This window comes from Stenella coeruleoalba, assembly GCF_951394435.1.
Source record: "Stenella coeruleoalba genome assembly, chromosome: 17".
NCBI classification, from domain to species: domain Eukaryota; kingdom Metazoa; phylum Chordata; class Mammalia; order Artiodactyla; family Delphinidae; genus Stenella; species Stenella coeruleoalba.
The window spans coordinates 44,450,021-44,472,565 of NC_137163.1; the positions used below are offsets into that span (position 1 = coordinate 44,450,021).

General features: G+C 39.4%; 1 protein-coding gene across 1 annotated transcript in view; it reads left to right on the plus strand.

Annotated features, from left to right (window-relative positions):
* Window positions 1–7,106: 7,106 nt before the first annotated feature.
* The window catches only part of PIP4P2 (phosphatidylinositol-4,5-bisphosphate 4-phosphatase 2), an 84,808-nt gene continuing 69,369 nt past the window's right edge, over window positions 7,107–22,545 (plus strand). Inside the window, exon 1 of the mRNA XM_079901823.1 lies at window positions 7,107–7,267. Within this exon, the coding sequence (XP_079757949.1) occupies window positions 7,162–7,267 (106 nt within the window). The 5' untranslated portion in view covers window positions 7,107–7,161. The remainder of the gene's footprint in view (window positions 7,268–22,545) is intronic.

Genomic DNA, 22,545 nt, shown 5'->3' on the forward strand with positions numbered 1-22,545 from the left:
GGAGGATGTAAGGGAATAAAGTAAAAAGGCCATAAGTCTTGCAAATATCTCCTGGAATGGCCAGCCTCAGGAAGGGGATGTGTTAATTTCTTCTTTCTCCTAGCCATTCACAGGTGGACAGGGTCAGGATGTTTCCCTGAACAAAGGCACTTTGGTTTAACATTCAGGCAGAGGGGCAGGGTTCCCGGAGGCAGGCCGTTATGTATAGACAGTATCCTCTTAGTGAACAAAAGCAACTGGAAGAAGAGGTTAAGGAAGAAGAAACAGATCCAATATGTAGTCAGATTTTGTTCTTCCCTGTAACATTATAAGGCCTTGGAAGCATCTACCTTTGCCCTCTAAGTGTACTATTCTGAGACTGACATGTAAAGAGGAAGCCCAGGGTAAAAGTACATTTGGAGACAGGGGTTCAGCCAATGCAGCTTTCTCAGCTGAGCTCAGGCCCCAGCTGATCCACCAGATGGACGCATCTTTCTGAAAAATAATACATTGTTGTTTTAATCCACTAAGTTGTAAGATGATGGATTCTTAAAAAGCAATAACAAAGCAGAAAGTGGTACTGGAAGTACAAAGCAATAGGTAAATCCAACAGAAGTTGGTACTGAAAGTACAAAGCAATAGATAAATATAATAGAAATTAGTATTGCTCTAAAATAAACCCAAGTATATGGCACTGTCTTCAGGACTAGGCAGCCTGAGAATGCTGAAAGGAGTAGAGGGGATACTGTTAGTAGAAGCTAAAAAGCAGAGAGGAAATTGCTACGGGAGAGCAGAGAACAGAAGTCTACCAATTAATTATTGCTTATGGTAACTTGGAAGGTAGAAAATGCACCTAATGAACTTACTGATCTCACTAATTTCCATGTAGGGTATAGAAAATAACAATTAGCTTCTTTTAGCTTTGTCTGATGAGAGGTGGTATTTTATATTGCTGCCATAAAAAATTATCACAAACTTAGCAGTTTAAACAACATAAGTTTATTATTTTATAGTTCTGTCAAAATTTAGAGATAGTAAAAATTAAGACTAGGTCAGTAAAATAGTATTAAGTAAGAGTTTATGGTGTACAGAAGGATACTTTGCAAACTGGGAGTCTTCAAGTCCAACACTGAGATGAAACTCAGAGGCATGATGTCACAGGATGGCTTTGTAAAGTAGAAGTAAGAAAGGTGTTTAACCTTTACAATGATCGGGTATTACAATGGGGGTTTCCAGATGGTAGGGGATTCATTAACAGTGATTAACTTATACCATTTCAGGAAGATGATTATCAGAGGCACTTAGAAGAAAAAAACTATGTTGATTTTTACTTATGTTCATGAAATAAGCTAGATTTATTTTCTTTATGTAACTTAAATGATTTTTGTCTGCTTGTAGGATTTTCAAGCCTAGTCTCTATTTTATTTTCATTTTTTATTTTTATTTTTATTTTTGCAGTACTAGGGCCTCTCACTGTTGCAGCCTCTCCCGTTGCGGAGCACAGGCTCCAGACACGCAGGCTCAGTGGACATGGCTCACGGGCCTAGCCGCTCCACGGCATGTGGGATCTTCCCGGACGGGGGCACGAACACGTGTCCCCTGCATCGGCAGGCAGGCTCTCAACCACTGCGCCACCAGGGAAGCCCTCTATTTTATTTTATTTTAACATTTCCATAGGTCAGAAGTCCAATAATTCTCACTGGACCAGAATCAAGAGATCAGCAAGGCTGTGTTCTGCCTATAAGCTCTAGGGGAAGATCTATTTGTTGACTTGAAAATAAAACACACAACATAAAGGGTTGTGAGTTTAAGTTTTATTCAGGGTCTTACTGAGGAGTATAGCCTGGGAGACAGCTCTGAGGAAGTGCTCCAAAGAGACAGGGGAGGAGACAGAATATATGATTTTTTTGGCCAGAAAATACATGTTAGGCACGCATATATCTTGGTAAAAGATGGCTGCTAATCACAAAGAACACAGCCTCGAGTTAATGATTTTAATGCTTTTCTATGTATAGAAGATGCAAGAATTTGGGGTCATTGAAATTCTTCCTGAGACATGAATCTATCTAGGGGCCTGTTTATTGAAAGCACAGAGTGCCTTATCCTGTTTTTCATCTTGAATTCCTCTCAGGGGAGACTGCAGTGGGTTTCAACTTAACTCTTATATAGCTGGGTGATGAGCGATGCTCTATGTTCTTCTTTGCTCACAATTTCTTTGCTCATTAAAGTTGTTTATAGAATCCAGTTCTTTGTGTTTGTGGGGCTGAAATCCTCATTTCCTTGCTGCTGTCAGCTGAGAGTCACCCCTAGCTCTAAAGGCCACCCACACTCTTTGGTTCCCTTCCTCCACCTTCAAAGTCAACAATGGTAGGTTGTGTCCTCCTCACACTTCTAATCTCTCCTCCTTCTTCTTCTGTGAATATCACTAGTTACAGCCAAGAAGGTTCTCAGCTTTTAAAGACTCATTGGCCCACCTGGATTACCCAGGATAACCTCCCCATCATAAGATCTGCAACCCTTAATCACATCTGCTAAATCCCTTTTGCTATGTAAGGTTTCCTAGGTTCTAGGGACTAGGTGTAGACATCTTTTGGGGGTCATTATTTTCCCTACCACAGAGATGAACTAAAAAAGAACTTTCAGTTTACAACAGAATTTAGAGGAAATATAGAGGACTCAGAACAGTCCAGCAAAAGATTTTTAACATAAGAAATGGCCTCAGGATAAAATTTTAATCCAAGGGGATGGCTATAAAACTCCTTGTTAAGACCTCTGAAAGATTCAATCAGTGATTTGAAGACTTCCTTAGGTAAGACAAAGGGGTTTCTACAAATCTGAAGGGTCTCAAATGTGGCCCAATGTAGAGAGATGCCTATCTCAAAAAGAATTATGTCTGTGGCTTTGGGGGCAGGAAGTAAACCCCAGTCAGATTTATAAGAAGCCTGCAAAGTTTTTAAGGGAATTGTATTAACTTGGATTAAAAGGAACAGAGACAGTTCAAAATTTTAAAAAGGCCTCTGGGCCTCCAACTTTGTTTGGGCCGGAGGCAGACTGGGAAAGCTACTCAACTACAAACAGGAGTCGTACTTTATGGAAAAGAAAGGACTCAGTGGCAGGGCAGAGAGCCAAGGACAGCAATAGATGAGGAAACCCAGTAACACTAAGAGCAGAACTATGCCCTAATAAAGAAGCGTTCCCTGGCTCTAGTGTCAAGGGAGCTAGTGACATATGCTCAACTGGATTTCAGAATTCTGTGGTTCAGTGTACACAATGTTACACTATGTTCTTTCCATTCTAAATGCACATCAGCTCCCTCCCCTCACTTTATGAAATTGGAGTGTTTACTGCTGTTATGCTGCTCGTGTTTCACTGTTAAATGTTGGAGGATGGGGCAGGGGGAGATGAGGAAGGCACATAATTTGTCTTTTTAGTTCACAGTTCTCTGAATCAACAGGTGCTGTACCCAAGGAGCTGAGCCTGTGGAATCATACCCAAGGAACTTTGTCTGCACCTGTACTTGATTTAGGTGACAAGATATACAAACATGACTTTGGTGATTAAATGAGACCTTGGGGTCTTAGGAATGGGCAAATGTAGTTTGCCCATGAGAGGGACATGAACCATTGTGGCCAGAGGATAGACTATGGTAGCTTGCTATGTAATGGCCTGCAATGAATCATGCCTTCCTGTGTTCCACAGCCCTTTGCACTGTGACATTGTCACTCCATCCATGAAGATATGGAATCTATTCCTCCACTGGCCTTGTGACTACCTTTGACCATGAAAAGAGGTCTCTGGGCCTCCAGCTTTCTTTGGGCAGGAGGCAGGCTGAAGGAGGTGGAAGAATGTGGTGAAAGTAACATTATTTGAGGTCCAGAGCCTAGATCTTAAGAGGCGCCAGAGCTTCCACAATCGCCCTCTTAGAACACTGCTCTGAGACTACTAAGCATGTGAAGAAGCCTTGTTTGAATGACTATATGGAGAGAGACTCGTGGCCATCCAAGCTGTCTCATCAGCTGAGCCCAGCCCCCAGCCAACCTGCTAGCTGAATGCAGCTGCCTAAGTAAGGCTAGGTAAGAGCAACAGAATGTCTACTCAGTCAACCAACAGAATCATGAAAAATAACAAATCACATTATTTTAAGCCACTGGGTTTTGATATAATTTGTTACTTAGTAGTAGATAACTGGAACTGTAGTTTAAGCAGCTTAAGTAAGTAGTAAGATATATCTCTTACTAGCTCATACATTATCTGTTTAATCATACAATTATTCCAAAAGTGAAAATGAATAGTGATGGCAAAGTATCATAATCATAAAAGGCCTTAGATTGATCAGTATTATTTAAAATTTACTGAGTAACCATAAACTATAGAATTATCTTTAAACTAGAATGAAGTGATACTCATCTAATAAGTTTTTTACTTTTTGTGAAATTTGGCATTGTTGCAAATATAATCTCAATATACCCATTAACTGTATCACCCTCAATTGAATTCTGAAATTAATAGAGAAGTCATATAAAGAAGTAAAGAATGAAAAAAAAAAACCTTTATACTGATCATTATTACCTGGGCAATAAAGAAAGTCTAGCTGTAAAGATAAAATGGAACAATAAAATAGTCAGGTGGCAAAACTCTCATCTTCATCAAAAAGTCAAGAAATGCTCTTAACTTTCTTCCCGTTAACAATTGTTTTAGTAAGATTCTGGGACTGTGTAGGATTTGTTCATATACTCATTTGTTATTTATTTGGCAAACATTTATCAAGTGCTTATTAATGTGTCATGCATTGTGTTAGATACTGGAGATATAATAGTGAATGAGATAGATTTGGTTTCTGACCTCACAAAGTCAGTTGGGGATAAAAGGTGGGTGGGTAATGGAAATGTAAATACACTGCTACAATAAAGTGTGATAGGTGACAGGATAGGACAATAAAATCGCCCTTTGTCCTTCCGTATCCCTGGGGGATTGGTTCCAGACCACCATCTCCCCGCCACCCCCAAAGGATACCAAAATCTTTGGATACCCTTCCATAAAATAGCGTAGTATTACACAGTACAGCATATGACCTATGCATATCTTCCTGTATACTTTAAATCATCTCTAGATTACTTATAATACTTAATACAATGTAAATGATATGTAAATAGTTGCCTGAGCATGGCAAATTTACGTTTTGCTTTTTGCAACTTTCTGAAATTGTTTTTTGCAAAAAATTTTCACCTGTGGTTGAATCTGTGGATGCGGAAACCCATGTATATGGAGGGCTGACTGTATAGAAATAGGATTTTGTTGATTCTTTTTAAAAGTTTCTTTATCTCAATAGCTTCTAGGCTGCAACTGTAAAAACACTGTTGTTTCTTTTGTAAATTGTTCACTTTTGCAGGGAGTGCTACATCTTTACCCCTCACATTCCAAGTTCCTAGAGACCTATAAATGCCCTTGGATTATATCCTATGGGAATCCTATTTATTTATTTATTTTTGTCTGCACTAGGTCTTTGTTGCAGGGCAAGGGCTCTTTGTTGTGGTGTGCCAGCTTCTCTAGTTGCAGAGTGCGGCGGGGTGGGGGTGCGGGTGGTCTAGAACGCACGCATGCTCAGTAGTTGCAGTGTGTGGCCTTAGTTGCCAAACGTGAGGTGTTAGTTCCCCGACCAGGGATCAAACCTGGGCCCCCTGCATGGGAGTGCGGAGTCTTAACCACTGGACCACCAGGGAAGTCCCTGGGAATCCTTATATTGTGTTGTCTCCTGATGCTACTGATCCACAAAGGATGCTGCATAATAGAAAACATTATTCTTTGATTTTCCCTTAGGATTTCCAGCTGGTGCCTAAATGGAATTTTCAGAATAAAGAGTATCTTCAGAGGGCACGTAATATAAGAGGTAGTTTCAAATGTCTACAGTTTGCTTTTACTCATGCCCCTTTAAATCTCCAGCCCCTTTAAAGACTACCAGCCTCATTTTTGGTTTGTTTTTGGCTGTGCTATATAACAGACATCTTGAAGACCAGGACCATCCCCCATTCATATGTGTAGACCAGTAATCACATGATAATATGTGATGAATGACTCAAAGAACTATTGCAGAAAAATGATCGGTTTGAGACCATGACTATTTTCCCATTGCATTTTTTTATCTGGGCATGTTCAAAACTTTGATTTTAAAACCACTCTAGCAAGCCACCAAAAAAAGAAAAGAAAAAAATAAACACAAAAAGCAAGATGAGAACTGTACTTAGCTTGTTTTTAATACTGTTTTACATGTGAATGATTATTTTAAGACATTACTAAAGAAAATAGTTATTTGTCTTACATTATTCATAAACTTTATTATCATATATGTGTCAGGGACAATACAGTACAAAAACAAAACTAAAATGACAACCTATTTTGTTAAATTAAACTTGTAAAAACCAACACACTATGCATAGTTTCAATAAGATACAGTTACTAGAGTGCCAAACAGATATGTAAAAATTAACAAGGAAAAGCAGGAAATGGCACTGCTCATACAAAAATTTACGTCCTCTTAGACAACAGATGTTGAAAAATGATTTCCTAACAAAAGCAGCAGCCCTCGAGAAGGAATTGATAACCCTAGGAATAAGTTTTCTTTATATAATTGCTGCGAAGTTTGACAGCAAAGAACTCCTCTTCCTCCCTTGAGGAGTTAAACTTGGATTTGTGATTGCTGTAGTTTTCCTGTAATCAAGCCACAGGCCTTTTGCCCCCTTTCAGGCTGCCCTTCACTCTTCTTTTTCCTTATAGTTAAGGAAATGTGAAGTACAAAGAAGAAAGAGTTGTAACCCCTCCCTCCCACTTACCTCCTCTCTGCGTTCGGTTACTTGGCACCTTCCCCTCCCAGCGTTTCCCAGTCAGCCCTACTAAGTTCCCAGGGCTCCTGCTCCTCCCATTCTCCCCTCCCCCAGCTCTCCCGGGCCCTTTCTTTTTTTTTTTTTTTTCTTCATCCGCTCCCCTCCCCTAGGCGTGCTTCCCAGCGCGCTTCTCTTCCCCGCCTCTCGATCCCGCATCCCCCCTCCCTGCCCGCCTCCTACCTTGTGACACATCCCGGGTCCTCCCGGAGGCGGCTGCAGCGGCAGTAGCACTAACAGCGCCTCCAACCGGAGCCGCAACCCCAGACTCAGCCTCCACCCCGGCCCCGGCGCCACTGCTGCAGTCATGGCTGCTGATGGGGTGGACGAACGCTCGCCTCTGCTCTCCGCATCCCATTCTGGAAATGTCACTCCCACGGCCCCACCATACTTACAAGAAAGCAGCCCCAGAGGTAAGGCCAGCATAGATCTTTCTACTTTGTAAGAAAAAGCCTAGGATGTAAAGACCAGGGAGTTCTGAGGCGGAGGCCAGCCTCTCACTTGGGCTGGGAGAGAGGGATGCTGACTGTGCCTTCTGAAGCAGAGCCTGCCTGCCTGAGAGCTTCACCGCAGGGCTTTCTCGTGGTGTAGTGTGGGGTGTGTGAGTGTGTGCGTGTGTGTGTATTTCGCCCCTTCTTACCCACGGGTATGGGATGTGTGTGTGTGTGTGTGTGTGTGTGTGTGTGTACCGTGTCTTATCCACTGCTGTTGGTGTGTGTGTGTGTGTGTGTGTGTGTGTGTGTGTATTTCACCACTTCTGACCCAGGGGTACAGGATGTGACATGAATTTCCCAGGTTGGGCTTTGCTGTTTTAGAGCAGCTCCTAAGTGCAGCTGGATGGTTGTGCAAATCTTTCACAGTCATTCACAAATTCTTCCACGTTGCTGAGAAACCAGGAGTACTGCTCACCTTGGCATCTGCCCTTGAAAGGGCTTAGCTTGAAAAATATGCATTTTCTACCATTCACCCACCAGTAGTCTGTTCAATCAGGGAATTGCCTTAGCAAAAGGAGAAGAGTTAATCAATATTCCTAACATGTCTGAAATCTCTGCCCTTCCTTATTGCTTCTACTTGTAAGGAGTATGTGTTAGTTTTAGTGGTAAAATGAGGAATAGAAGAGAAGATGGAATATTTTTGATGCATATCAAAAATGCAGTGAGATTGAGTGCATTGAGTGAGATTGAAATTGACTTTTAAAAGTAACCCAAGTTAATAAAATAAATATTTCTATTTATTTCTCTTCGTAAAATGGAATCAAGAAAGATTTGATGGCAATGGGGTCTGAAGAAAGAAGGGGGAAATCTATTTACCAAACTATTCAATTTATTCCAAGATCTATCCTTGTTCTAAGCCTTTTAGTTGATTCCTATAGTAGAAATAAGGCGGAGTCAGTAGTTATAGAAAATGGAAGGCAAGACTTTAAAAAACCACTTAGAGCAGTGAAAAGGTTGGTCAAATATGGTACTTGCAAATGTAGGTTAAATGCATCTCTCCTTTTTGGCTGAATGTGAGACATTTAAAAACCCAAGGAGGCAAACATTAATGCCTTTGAAAATGTGGGTGGATCCTGTTTCCTGTAGCACAACTTTTTCTACGTTCAAGTCTGGAATTGGAGCAGCTGTAGAGCAGGTCGAACTTGTCAAGTATTTAAAATTTCCATTTAATACTTTATAACTTGAAAAGCAACAATCTAGATCTTAATCCACACTTAACAAGAAGCAGGACAAAGGAAAAGGATGTTTAGCTGTGAATAATTTAGTGTGATTAATGAGTTGAGAAATAAGGTGCAAAATGGTACAGATACTCACCCATAGAAAACCCACAAGTCATGTTTGTTGGTCAGCATTAAACACGTGTCAGAGGACACCTCTTGGGGGAATTTCCTTAAAAGGCAAATTTGATGTTAATGTGTTTACTGTTATCTAAACTGTATGGTCTACAACAGGTTTAAACACTTATTTAATGACTGTTTCAATTTCATCAATTCACCCTTTTAAGACAAAATATTTGATGATTTATTGAGAGACAGAATTTAGATTTAAGAAACTGTCCCATAACAGATTTTCATGCTCTCTATCTTGCATCTGTGTTTTTTATTTTTAGTCAGAGAGTGGCTAAATTATCCCACAAAAATGGTCATACTCACGGACCTGCTTGTAGACTTCTTTATCATTTGCCAAATAGTTGTTATTCTGATAAGACTTCTCAAAGCACAAAATATGGTACAAGTTTCAGCTCAGCCACTAAGAAGAAGAAGTTTCATTCCAGAAAACTTTTACCAAAGAAATTCAATGTGTTATAAAACAAAATTCAACTGTGTACATTTTAAAGATCTTATTGGCTTTATTTCGTGATTCATGAATCAGGCAGAATCCCGCCTAGCAGATAAAAAGGAGCTCTAAGGAACTGTACAAAATTAAAGACTCATATAGGCAGAAGGGAGTGGGACAGGGAAGTTATACTAGCAAAATGTGGATTGGTTGTGGCAAGGTCACTTTTCTTTAGGGGATGGCAGGGGCCTATTAGGCAGATGACCTCACTAGTGCTGATCAGGAGATTCCTGATTGATTGGGTTAAGAGTCCATTTCTGAGAGAGGCATAAGTGACTCCATTTTGGGTCTGTTGTCTTGTTTGTAACAATGTTTTAGCAAAAAGCTCTTTCTGCCTATTGTAGAACAATTTTTTTTTTCTTAACTGTGAATGAGACAGGTTAGATAATTAGAAACACTAATTTCATGGCATATGGCATATGAAGCAAGAAGCATAAATGAGAAGTAAAAGGCATTTTTGGCAAAATATCTTTTCTTAATAAATAGCAAATAAGAATCTTGATAAATATTTTGAGTAAATACACAAGATCTGATTCTAGAAGAACAGTGCTAATTACTCATTCAGTAATTCATCAGGTGGGACAACGTGCCGGAGACTGCTCTAGGTAAACAAGAGTAACCAAATCCATGCCCTCATGGAACATGAGGAAAAAGAATAAGTTGAATCATTTCAGAATGTAAGAAACAGTCTGTCACTAGACCAAATATTTTCAGTAGCTGACAACAGTAGAGTTGAAGCTTGGGATTCAAAAGACCAGAAATAGAATGTACTTTTTGGGAAAGAACTTTGGTTTATGATAATTACAATCTATAATTACCCAGACATTAAAAAAAATTCATAGAAGTGGTTAATAGCCATAACTAGGGACTTTCTCCAATTCAACTCTTCGCTATTTGTGTAACCTTCTAAGAACAGGAATGTGAGATCCCACCCCAAGATGAAATATTCCACTTCAAATTGAAAGTTGATGGAGTGTTTATTTATAGACAAGTTATCGATAATGTAGTGAGGGAGCAGTTAGTATTTTGCATCTGGTTTCATTTGTGTAACAAATCCTCCTGGGTTTCTAAGTGGAATGCTTCTAGTGGTCTTTGCTGTCAGTACTGGATTCCTGCATAGAGTAGGAGGACATCACCTCTCCTGTGATCACAGTGCCCCATTTGGTATATTTGTCAGTTTTTGTTAAATCATAGAAATTAAAATCAAAGAGAGTTTTAGGCTCATTTGAAAGGAGGTTGGAAAAAATACCACAAAACCTACAATTTGGCTATATTTGTTTGGTTTCTTTATACATCTGCTAATTTTATAGGAAGGATGTGGCAAATGAATATGACCTCTAAATTTATGAGACGTCATCTGTGAAAAATGGTTTATATTTGAGTTGTCTGATTATGTATTGAATATGGGAATGTGATTATCTACTTCACTATAATTCTATAGGGAAAAGAGTACTTTGTTATACAGAGATAGTTTCACTTGCTTACTTTGTTTCTGTTATTTATTCAGCAAATAAATATTGGAGTACTAGCCAAGCTCTGTGGTAAGAAGGGAAAGACAGACATGGCTCCTCTTCCAGTCTAGTGGGGGATATTGAGACATAAATTACATAATCATTCAAACAAATGCAAAAGTGCAGTGGGGATGAGGACAGTGCTAAAAATATATCCAGCGCCGTGAGAGTATATAATGAAAAGATTTAACCTGGTCAGGAAAGGCTTTCCTGAGACTTGATTTAGCTCTGAATGCTTAGCAGTAGTTAGCTTGGCAAGGAGGGGATTAGAACACTCTAAGCAAAAAGAAAAAAAGTATGTGCAAAAGCCTTTAGCAGGATAGAGTATAGTAAGTACTAGGAACTGAAAGAAAGCCAGTGTGGTCAAAGTAGAAACAGCAATAGGGAAGGTGCTGCAAAATGGGAGTGGAGAGGTTGGTGTGGTTCATATTCTCCAGAGACTCTCCTTAGAACTATGCTTTTTGATATTCAAGTCCTTAGATAGTTTTTCTCTTGAATCTGGGCTGACATTGTGATTGATTTTGGCCTACAGAATAAGATAATAGAGAGCTGAATGACTTCGGAGACTAGGTCACAAGAGGTCTTGCAGCTTTTGCCTTGGTCTCTTATAAAGTACACTCTGAGGAAAGTAACTTATATAAGAATTTGAACATCCTGAGACTGCCATGCTTTGAGGAACCGTTAACTAGCCACCTGCAGAGGCTATATGGAGAGAGGGTTGCCTGACCAGCCCTCAAACATGTGAGTGAAGAAGCCATCTTGGATGCCCATTTGAGCCTTCAGATGACTCCAAGCCAAGCCAAATTCTTACTGCACCTGCATGGCAAATTCTAGGTGATTAACATCCCAACTGAGTCTGAACAAGCTACAGAATCATGAAAGCCAATATTAAATTGTTGTTTTAAGCCCTAAGTTTTTGGGTGATTTGTTCTGCAGCAACAGATGACCAGAACAATAAGTATTAATCAGTGCATGCAGGGATGATGGGTCATGTTGAAGAATTTTGCCTTAAGCAAAGGGATGATCTGGTTAGATCTTTTATTATTTTTTAATTACTCTATCTATTGATTAGAGAATGAATTAGAGAAGGGCCAGAGTAGATGAGGATAGATGACTTTGAGTGGCTACTATAATGATTTGGACAAATCTGATAAACTGTGATGATAACTTGGACCCAGGTGGTGGTAGAAGTGGAGAGATATGTAGATGTTAAGAATTACTGAAGAGGGGTTGATGATAGATTGAATGTAGGAATGAGAGGGAGGTGGAAAGGATATTTCCTAGAATTCTGGCTTCTACAACTTGGTGTGATTGCCTTCACTGAGGCAAAACACCAGAAGAAGACTAGGTTTTGAAGAATACAGATCATGAGCTTAGTTTTAGACATGATACATTTAAGGTGCTTTCAAATATCCAAGAAGCGATGTCAGATAAGCAATTGGATTTACGGGTGTAGGGCTAAGAAATGAGATCTGGGCTGAAAATATAAACCTGTGTTATTTACATATTGGTGATAGCCAAATACATGGATCTTGATTTAGAGTTTCCCAAAGCCCCATCAGTGTTCCACGGAATGTGACGAGATAGAACATACATGTGTTAAGATTATTCTCAGTCCTTGGAGTAGCAGAAGCCTTTAGTCCAGTGGCCTCCAGCTCTGAGTAGCTATACAAATATTGTTGTTTTCTCTGTGTACCAAAATGTGAAAAAGTTTGGGAAGCTTTATATGAGACCACTCTGGGAGAAAGAATAACATAAAAGAAGAGAGAGCCTAGGACAAAGCTTTGAGAAACTCCCAAATTTAATGAGCAGTCAGATTAAGAAGAGCCTGCCAAAAGGCTGATAAGTGTCTTCCAGTGAGGTAGGATGAAAGCCAGGGGACTGTAATATCACAGAATCAAGGGGAAGAAAACACTTCGAGAAAGGGGTGGTCAAACATGTCAAAAGCTACAAGAAAGAGCAAATAGATAAGGTCTAAAAAAATGTCATTTGAACTTAGTGCCATGGAGGTTATTAGTGACCTTAGTGAGAGTTTGTTTAGAAGCGGCAAGGGGGGTGGGGGTGGGGGTAGTAGTGTGATGAATTGGGAGATTGGGATTGACATATATACCCTAATATGTATAAAATGGATAACTAATAAGAACCTGCTGTGTAAAAAATAAATAAAATAAAATTCAAAAAAAAGATGTTTATATTCAAATCCTTTTTAAAGAATTGAAGAACTGTTCATTTCCATCTAATGTAATACTCTAATGCGCATTTATTTTAATTGTAAAATTACCTCAAAGCAACTTAACTTCAATGAAGAGGTTAATATTCCTTTATTCTGAAACACACTTAGATTTCCTATGAAACATAATTGCAGTTTAGAAGGCATTGCCATTTCCTTTTCACCTTGTTTCACTTTAAAAAGTGTGTAAATTCGAAGTTGCTTGAGGAAATGTTTTCAGTGACTAGAAAATAAATTGACTCCTGGTTTGAGAGATGTTATTTAATATGAACTTTTGTACTTCTTAGAAATTGTACAATAAATAAAGTATATTTTTACTGATCCTCTACCTGAAGAAATCGAAAGTTAAAAATGGTGCCTTACTTTAAAGTGAGGCAAAGTTTTATTTCACTTGGAACTATGTTCTACACTAGACTAGAGTTTTACTAGGCACTAGAGTGTCCTGGTTCAAGCTGTTATAACAGAATACCATGGACTGGGTGGCTTAAACAGCAAACATTTATTTCTCACAGTTCTGGAGTCTGGGACGTCCAGGATGGAGGTGCCAGCAGATTTGGTGTCTAGTGAGAACGCGTGGGTTGCAGACCCACAACCTCTCCTTGTATCCTAATGTGGCAGAGGAGGGCAAGAGGGCTCTTATGGGTTCTTTTCATAAGAGCACTAGTCTCATTCATGAGGTCTCCACTTTCATGACCTAATTACCTCCCAAAGATCCCGCCTCCTAATGGGGGGTTAGGATTCAACATATGAATTTTGAGGGGACACAACATTCAGTCCATTGCACTGAGTTAGAGTCCTTGAATCTATTTGGGCGGTCTTTTTTTTTTTTTTTTTTTTTTTTTTTTTTTTTTGCGGTGCGCGGACCTCTCACTGTTGTGGTCTCTCCCGTTGCGGAGCACAGACTCCGGACGCGCAGGCTCAGCGGCCATGGCTCACGGGCCCAGCCACTCCACGGCATGTGGGATCTTCCCGGACCGGGGCACGAACCCGTGTCCCCTGCATCGGCAGGCGGACTCTCAACCACTGCGCCACCAGGGAAGCCCTGGGCAGTCTTTTAAATTTTGGAACCTCCTTGCATCCTTGCAGAGTTTAAGATTGGCTGTGGACCGGCAGGAAGAGATGATGCAGACCCAGGGACCCACACTATATGCACAACCAACTGTAAGATTAAATTAAATTCTCATTTTATCAATATTTGCCAAGGTTTCTGAAACCCACTAGAAACCAGTTTGTCACAATGAGTGGAAATAGATGCAGCATATTTGCGAGCTACTACCGGAAGCTCCGTGAAGGTCCCAATATGGGTGTGGACCTGCTGTGATACTGAGAAAGTAGGGAAGCTTGATACTGTGCTGTGTGCTAAAGCTGATGCTCCATTTAAGGGAGTTTTTTTTTTTTTTTCAAAATGGTACTTTTTTGTTTGTTTTTTACTGAAGTACAAATGATTTACAATGTTGTTTCAGGTGTACAGCCAAGTGATTCAGTTATACTATATATATATAGTCTTTTTAAGATTCTTTTCCATTATAGTTTATTACAAGATATTGAATATAGTTCCCTGTGCTGTACAGTAGATACTTGTTGTACAAAATTGTTCTTGAATCAAAATCTCCTTCAGTGAGACCACATCCTTATGAAGGGAAAATAGAGCCCAAACGTTGCTGAAGTATATCTGCTTCCAGTTTTCCAATATTATGGCAAGCCCATTTCCTATTATAATCCTTTTCTGTTATTCAGCAGGCATCAAGCTCTATGATTCTTTTATTCTATTTTATAATGCCCACATTTTTCCTGGCTCTACCAAACATCTTTAAAACATTAATCAAGAAATGTTTCATTCAGTCAGTTATCATTTCAAATATTTGAGCACCTGTTACACTGTTCCAGATGCTAGGGAGCTTACATTTCAGTGAGAGATACACTTGGTAAGGATTATAACTCCAGAGAGTGAAGAGAATAAAGCAGGGCATGAGGATAGAGTAAATGGTGGTGTGGGGAGTATTTCAGGTAGTGTGTTCAGGAAAGATATCTCAAAGATGACAATTGCTCAGAGACGTGAAAAATGAGTTGGAATCAGCTGTTGGAAGATTTAGGGGAGGCGTGTGTCAGGCAGCTGGAACAACAGGCACAAAACATGCTGTTATAAAACAAGGAGGACAGTTGTTTAGAGTGTGGTGACTTAGGGGAGTGTGGTAGAAGAAGTTAGAGGACTAGACTAGGAAGTCCAGGAGAGCTTTGTCAACTGAAAAAATGCACAATGTGAGAGTTATGAGTTAAGTTTTATTTGGGGCAAAATGAGAAATATAGGCTGGGAGACAGCCCCTCAGATACCTCTGAGGAACTGTTCCAAAGAGGTAAGGTGGGAGGTCAGTATATATGTGATTTTAGTGAAAGGGGTACATGCAATCAAGCACACATTTTGGCAGAAGGTTGCTGCTAGTCATGAGGAGCAGATGTCTCCTTTAATGATTTTAGTGCTTTTCTAGATATGAGAAGATGCAAAAAATTGGGCTCATAATATCTTCTCCTGGAAAATACCTAACTCTCTGAAGGCCTGTTCTGCCAGTTTTTCCCGAGGAACATAGTGCCTCATTCCTGATCTCTGCCGTGAACTCCTTTCAGGGTGTGTTGAAGGTCAGCAACTGCAGTGGCTAGTACTTCATCCTTGTAGAGGCAGATGGTGGGTGACAAGTTTTATGGCAGCTTTGTAAGCCACCATCAGAAATGGGATTGTGTGCGGAGGATAATGGGAGGCCATGAAGGGCTTGGAGCAGACGAGAGACACGAGATATTAAATGTTTTACATTTAAGTAGATCATCCTGGTTGGTGTTTGGAGAATGAATTATTGGGTGAAAAATGATAAGAGGCTAATAAGACATGAAACTAATCAGGAGGCTGTTACAGTGGAATAGGCAAGAGGTAATGTTGTTCTGAGCCAGGGTATAGGTGATGGAAGCAGTGAAATGTGGTTAGATTCAGGACATATTTTATGCATAGAGCAGAAGGACTTGCTGATGGATTGAATCAGTGGAAAGAAAGGAATCACAAATCTCAAAAATGACCTAAACAGCTAGGTAAAAAATTGCACTTTTTTCTAAAATGGGCAAACAGAAGGAGTTGGGTGTGTGTTGCGGGGGTGGTGAGGAGAAGGACAGTGGAAATAAATATTTTGTTTCAGACAAGTGGAGTTTGAAATACCTTTAGTCATCATTCAATTGGAAATGTCCAGTATGCAATTGGATGTGCAAGTCTGGAGTCTGGGGAGAGATCAGGCCTGAGGAGTACATTTCATTCAACAATTATTTATTATATGTATGGTAATACTTCACTGTAGTGGGCGATGATGCTTTCGGCTTCTCATTTATTTCCAAGGATTCTTCAAACTCTTTTCAGGAATGTCAAACTTCTAGGACAGAGCATTCTGTAAAAATCTTGCAAGATTTGCCAGATGCATACAGATGTTAGCTAGATAGCTCAGACGTTAGAGAGGAGAGTTAGCAGGACGGATGTTCATAACTATATTTGAAGGCAGTAAGCTACTGTCTGCGAAGTGATCAATGGAAATGCTAATCCTTCCACTTTGGGGAAAAGCAGACAACCCTGAGTACAGCTTTACACTCAGCTGTTATGAGTTCCATTTTTATAAGGATGAAGAGATATTGCATAACCTGAGAATGACAACCCTTTAATGGTTCTTAAAAGGGAACACATTCTGCCTGCTATTCTTTCAAGAGAACTTCCATACTTTTTTTTGGTGGATTGAGTAGGGAGTGCATCAGAGTTTGTTTTGCTTTGGCACTTTTCTAGATTTTTTTTCCTTTCCCTGGTTGCTGTTATAAAGTGAACTTCTTTTTCTTTGTAAGAATAAAAATAAATATGTGAAAAAGAAGTGAAAAGTGTATCTCCTCTTCCTGGTCTTCATGTGTTTCTCAAGCATTATATAACTAAATCCCTGTATAGTCTCAGAAATGATCTGCCACCAGGTGTAGTTTGGCCTGGGGGACCTGACACTTGAATTCTTTCTGCCAGTTACTAGCTGTTGACCTCAGAGTAGTTACTTTACATCTCTGGGCCTCAGTTTTCCACCTGAGAAGGAATGGTGTAGTGTGTTCCCTTTCGCTTTTATATTCCATAACACAGTTGTTCTTGGTAAGGAATCTGGATACACCTAAGAGAATATATCTGTGACTTTAAAATATAGATGATGATTATCTTTTTTTACCTCATTCTTTTACTTCCAATGTCCCTTTTGTACTTAAATTTCTATTTCTTCCAATACTCTTTTGAAAATTGCAAAGACAGTATTATTGAACATTAAGGAGTGTTACATGGCTCTTTTAAGCATCAGAAGACCAACTAGCGTGCAATAATATTTTCTTCCATAGGAAGTATTTGTATGTGCCACATGACCAGTCAGGGCATTCTATTCAAAGCATGTATTTCTAAAGGCAATGGCAAAATATTTTTTCCTCCTATGCTTTGTCAAGTTGAGATAGTTAAGCTTCACAGATCCATAATATGGATTTAAAACCAGTATACAGGGCTTCCGTGGTGGCGCAGTGGTTGAGAGTCCGCCTGCCGATACAGGGGACGCGGGTTCGTGCCCCGGTCCAGGAAGATCCGACATGCCGCGGAGCGGCTGGGCCCGTGAGCCATGGCCGCTGAGCCTGTGCGTCCGGAGCCTGTGCTCCGCAACGGGAGAGGCCACAACAGTGAGAGGCCCGCGTACAGCAAAAAAAAAAAACAACAAAACACAGTATACAAGAAAGCCTCTAATAGTTCATCATTTGAACATGTGAAGTTTTAAAGTTTCAGAGATTAAAGTGCTAAGATTCACCATCCAGAGGAACAGCAATACATAGAAAGGATAGTGAGCAGATTTAAAGTAGAAGACTTTCACAGACGCCTGAGTTATTAATCTTAGACCATAGGAATTTCCCAAATAAACATTGATTTCTACTGAGCTGTATGGATTCTGCCAATTAATACAAAGTTATTTATAAGAAAACCATTTTCCAAGTTTACAGAATTCAGGGATCCTGTTTCTCTGTATAGAATGCTTTGCCTTGCTCAACAAAAGTAGTATTTATATTTACTGCCAGTCCCTAATGAGGACATAGGTTATTATTAAAACTATCAGACATGCCTGAACACAAGATGACCTAAGTGAAAGCCATATGGCCTTTTATGACCTAGTCTCAGAAGCCGCATAGCACAGGGAGATCAGCTCGGTGCTTTGTGACCGCCTGGAGGGGTGGGATAGGGAGGGTGGGAGGGAGGGAGACGCAAGCGGGAGGAGATATGGGAATATATGTATATATATAACTGATTCATTTTGTTGTGAAGCTGAAACTAACATACCATTGTGGAGCAATTATACTCCAATAAAGATGTTAAAAAAAAAAAAAAAGTCAAATATGGTGTCACTTCTGCCATGCTCTATTGGTCCAAACACCTGCACGTAAGGTGAAGGAACATAGACTTCAATTCTAATGGGATGAGTATCAAAGAATTTGCATTTTAAAATTTAATATTTTAAAATCACCAAAATAAGCTGTGATATACCCACAAACTGGAACACTGTGCAGCTGGAAAAGAAATGAGGAAACTCTACGTACCATTGTGGAAAGGTTGCCAAGATATAAAATAAAGTGAAAAAAGCAAGATGAAGAATGAGGAAGGCATATTCCCTTTTTTTTTTTTTTGCTGTACGCGGACCTCTCACTGTTGCGGCCTCTCCCGTTGCAGAGCACAGGCTCCGGACGCGCAGGCTCAGCGGCCATGGCTCACGGGCCCAGCCACTCCGCGGCATGTGGGATCTTCCCGGACCGGGGCACGAACCCATGTCTGCTGCATCGGCAGGCGGACTCTCAACCACTGCGCCACCAGGGAAGCCCCATATTCCCTTTTTTTGTATGAAAGATGGAGAAAAAAAGAATATGTGTATTACATATTACAGGTATATATTACCTGTACCAGGCTAAAGAAACACTGAAAGGATTAAAAAAATAGTAATTTAAGTGGAAATCTCTGAAGTGGGGCATGGTAGATTGGCACAGAAATTGGAGTAACAATTCTAAGCATATATTTTTTACATTAATATTGATTTTTGAGCCATAGAAATATGTTACTAATAAAAATTTAATGTATCAGAAAGCACTTTGGCCACATTATGTTATTGATCCTTGTAGAGTTTATCCTTGACTAGGACCCTGAACAATGTAACAAATGCTATTTTTTAGACCATGTCCCCACATCTCTCTACAGGTCCTTGCAGTGGAACCTTATATTTCATTGTGTTTGATTTGGTCCATTACTCCCACTTGTCAAGATCTTAATAGGAAGAATCCTGTTTTGATATGGGAAATGTATCACTATGTGTATCTGCTTTTTCCTAAGACCATGCTCATTGCCTCATACCAGTATCATTTATTAGGCACTTCTGGTCTTCTCTAGATGAGGATTTACTTTTTGCTTCCTATGGGTAGATAAGTAGGAAAGGGATTTTAGAAACTGAAACATTCAAATTCTACCCATTCGTCAAAGTCCTTTCTTTCCATGTAATCCTTTCTAATCTCTGTTACTGGACGATATATGTTCCCGAAGCAATATCTCTCAACATTTCTACTATATATTTTAATACTTCTTTGTGGACATGACCTTATCAAGGGAGACAAGGAGGGAGACAGGATTCTTGTATCTTTTATCTGTGAGTCCTACATAGTCTCTTGCACTTGATCTTATATTTCTAGGTACTCAACAAGGATCAGTCGTATGAATGAATGAGTGAGAAAATAAAGAAAGATGCCATCATGGTGATTTTGAAGTCACTTAGAGAGTGAAGGTTTTACAGGTTTACAGAAGAACATGAGAACAAAAGATGGAAGTGATCCAGCAGAGCATGTAGCTGAATCCATTTGTTTCATTAGAAATGCCCACATAGCAAAGGAAGGATCTCCATCACTATACTTCCTGCTGGCTACAATGAGGAACTCTCCTCTTAATGGATTAACTTCTGGATTTTTTTTATTAATCACTATATTTTAAAATAAAATTTAATTGACCCATGTGGTAGAAATATCTAAGCACTAGAATTGAAGGGATTTATTCACTAAATATACTTAAAAAATAAATACTGTTTCTAAGAGGTTCAGTTCACTCCATATATTGTATCTATCTGATTTTGCTTAGATTTATGATGAATATGTCCCAAATTCTAAAATTACTAAACTGGTGACTTTTATCTATAATCTATTAATCGCTAGGTCATTTTTTAAAAAAATGAGTGAAATATTTCAAGATAGAAAAATACTGAGTATAATATAATCATTCATATATCATCATCTAATTCTATCAGACCTTAACATTATGCCATACTGTTTCATATATTGAAGCAAATAAAACATTGCAAATCCAGTTGAACTTTTTCCCTTCCCCATATACTGAGGTAATTTCCCCCCTCATATTTTCTCATCTAAAATGTCTTAAAACAAATTTTGGGTTCAGTTATATTTAAATATATTTTATAACTGTGATTCATGAATACTTGTAAGCTGCAAGTTATCATTTAGTGTGTATAGTAGGTATATGCAAAGGAGTGTCTTGCATTCTCTTAGAAAAAGCAAGTCTGTAAGAGTGAAAATGAGCTGTCTAGGAAGAGTGACAGAGTAGGAATCTGTTACCTCCTCTGGCTATGGCAAGAGTTTCTAAATTTCTAGGCAGGTACATTTTTTGCCTTGGAAACAATTTGTTTTTCTGTACTAAAAATTAGTATCTCTATATTTTTCTTGAAACACATGCTTTCTTGGAAGCAATATTGTAAATAAAAAATTAAGAATGGAGCCATGCATATACAAACAATATGATTTCACATAAATCGTGTCAGAAAAAATTGTATTTTTTTCAATAAAAATAAACACAGTAGTTGATAAAATGAGAGAATATGTAACTTATTAACTGCCAATACTGGAAGGAAGTACTAGTACCACAAATGAAATGCACTAGAATGAGGTAAAAATATTGCCTAATGAGAAATAGAAAAGACAGAGCAGAAGTTTTTGTTATCTGGGAATTTGTCATTGGCAGGTCACTGGGCATTTCTTGCCAGTATCTCCAGTTATATGGCAGCATTTTGATACAACCCAAATGCCTAAGACCACTAAGGGAGGGAAAAATAGCAGATAAACTACCCATAGTGGAATTCAGTACTCATCATCACCAGCTGTATAAGAATACCCAGTTTGTTGTTGCCTTGGGGTCTACCATGGACCCACATAAGCTCCTACAAGCAATACTAGAGGCACTAGGATGTAGATTGGTATTGGTGCCAAGCTGATTACACGACCAAACTTAATAAGGTATAGCTGTTTTTCTAGAGCTGCAGTTTGGAGAAAGGAGTTAATGGTTAAAATATATAGAAAGATTGCAGTACTTGAATGCTAAATTGTGCTAGAGTGACTTTTCTCTTCCCTCCCCTACACCTCGCTCCTGACACACTGCGCCTTAGCCAGATTTATACGCCCTCTTCTATACTCCCAAAGTCCCGTGCATGTATATCCTTGTTAGAACACTTACCACACCAAGTTGTACTTGTAGTTTTACTGTCTTTCTACATGTTAAGAATGTGAGCTCTTTGAGCCCTGGGGTATGCCTTCTTCTCCATAGTATCCCTGACATACATCTAGTACAGTACCTGGTACAGAACAGATGCTAAGTACTTGTGACTGAGTGCTAACTAACTCTTGGAAATCCACCATAGAGGGCCTGGCTGGCTGCTGCTTTTTGCCTAACTATAGCTGAAGACCTCTTGACTTCCTCTGGCATCAGAGCTCATAGAGGGGGCTTATATCACATCCCCTCAGTTACAAAACTAGAATTGCCCTGGAGCAGCAGTCAGACTTAGAAAATGAGTGAGTTAAATGAAGATGTGACAGTTATTACCACTCCTACATCTTTCATAGTAGCACTGCCTATGTGGAGCTGCTCTTGGTAGAAGATCCAGGGACCCTCTGTGTGACCCTTCCTACCTTAATCTGTGGGCCAGAGAAACAATTTAGGTATTTGCTGGTTGACAAGAATGTCTGTTCCAATAATATATTCAGAAACTGGGAAAATAACTTCAGCGTGGGTACCCAGATTTACTGGACCACTATGGGTGGATCTGGGGCAAGACTCCATCTGTAACCTGATGACCATCTATATAACCTCTCTGACAGGTCGCCCACATTGGAGTTTTGAGTCTTGAGGAATTAGCACCATTTACGAGCCAGTTTCTAGTGATAACTGAAATATCTGGGTATTTTCTTTTTCCCCAGTGAATAGTCACTCTAGTAAATGATCTCAGGTCTTTGGGGAGACTTGGAGATTTATAATGTATACTTATAGTAGTGTTGCTGGATCATTTGTCAGAGGCATCAACAAACCCTCAATGAAGATGCTCTGGGTCTGTGAATTAGCTTTGTTGGAAACTGGTTGAAAAACTAGGACTCATCACTGTGGCTACTCAAGTCATGTTGCTGGTTTTAAGACCTAGATTTTTCTATCATATATAACCAAGTAACATTTGTGTAGGTTACCCATCCATTTCATTCTTAGGCTTATTTCAATGAGCCACTGCCAA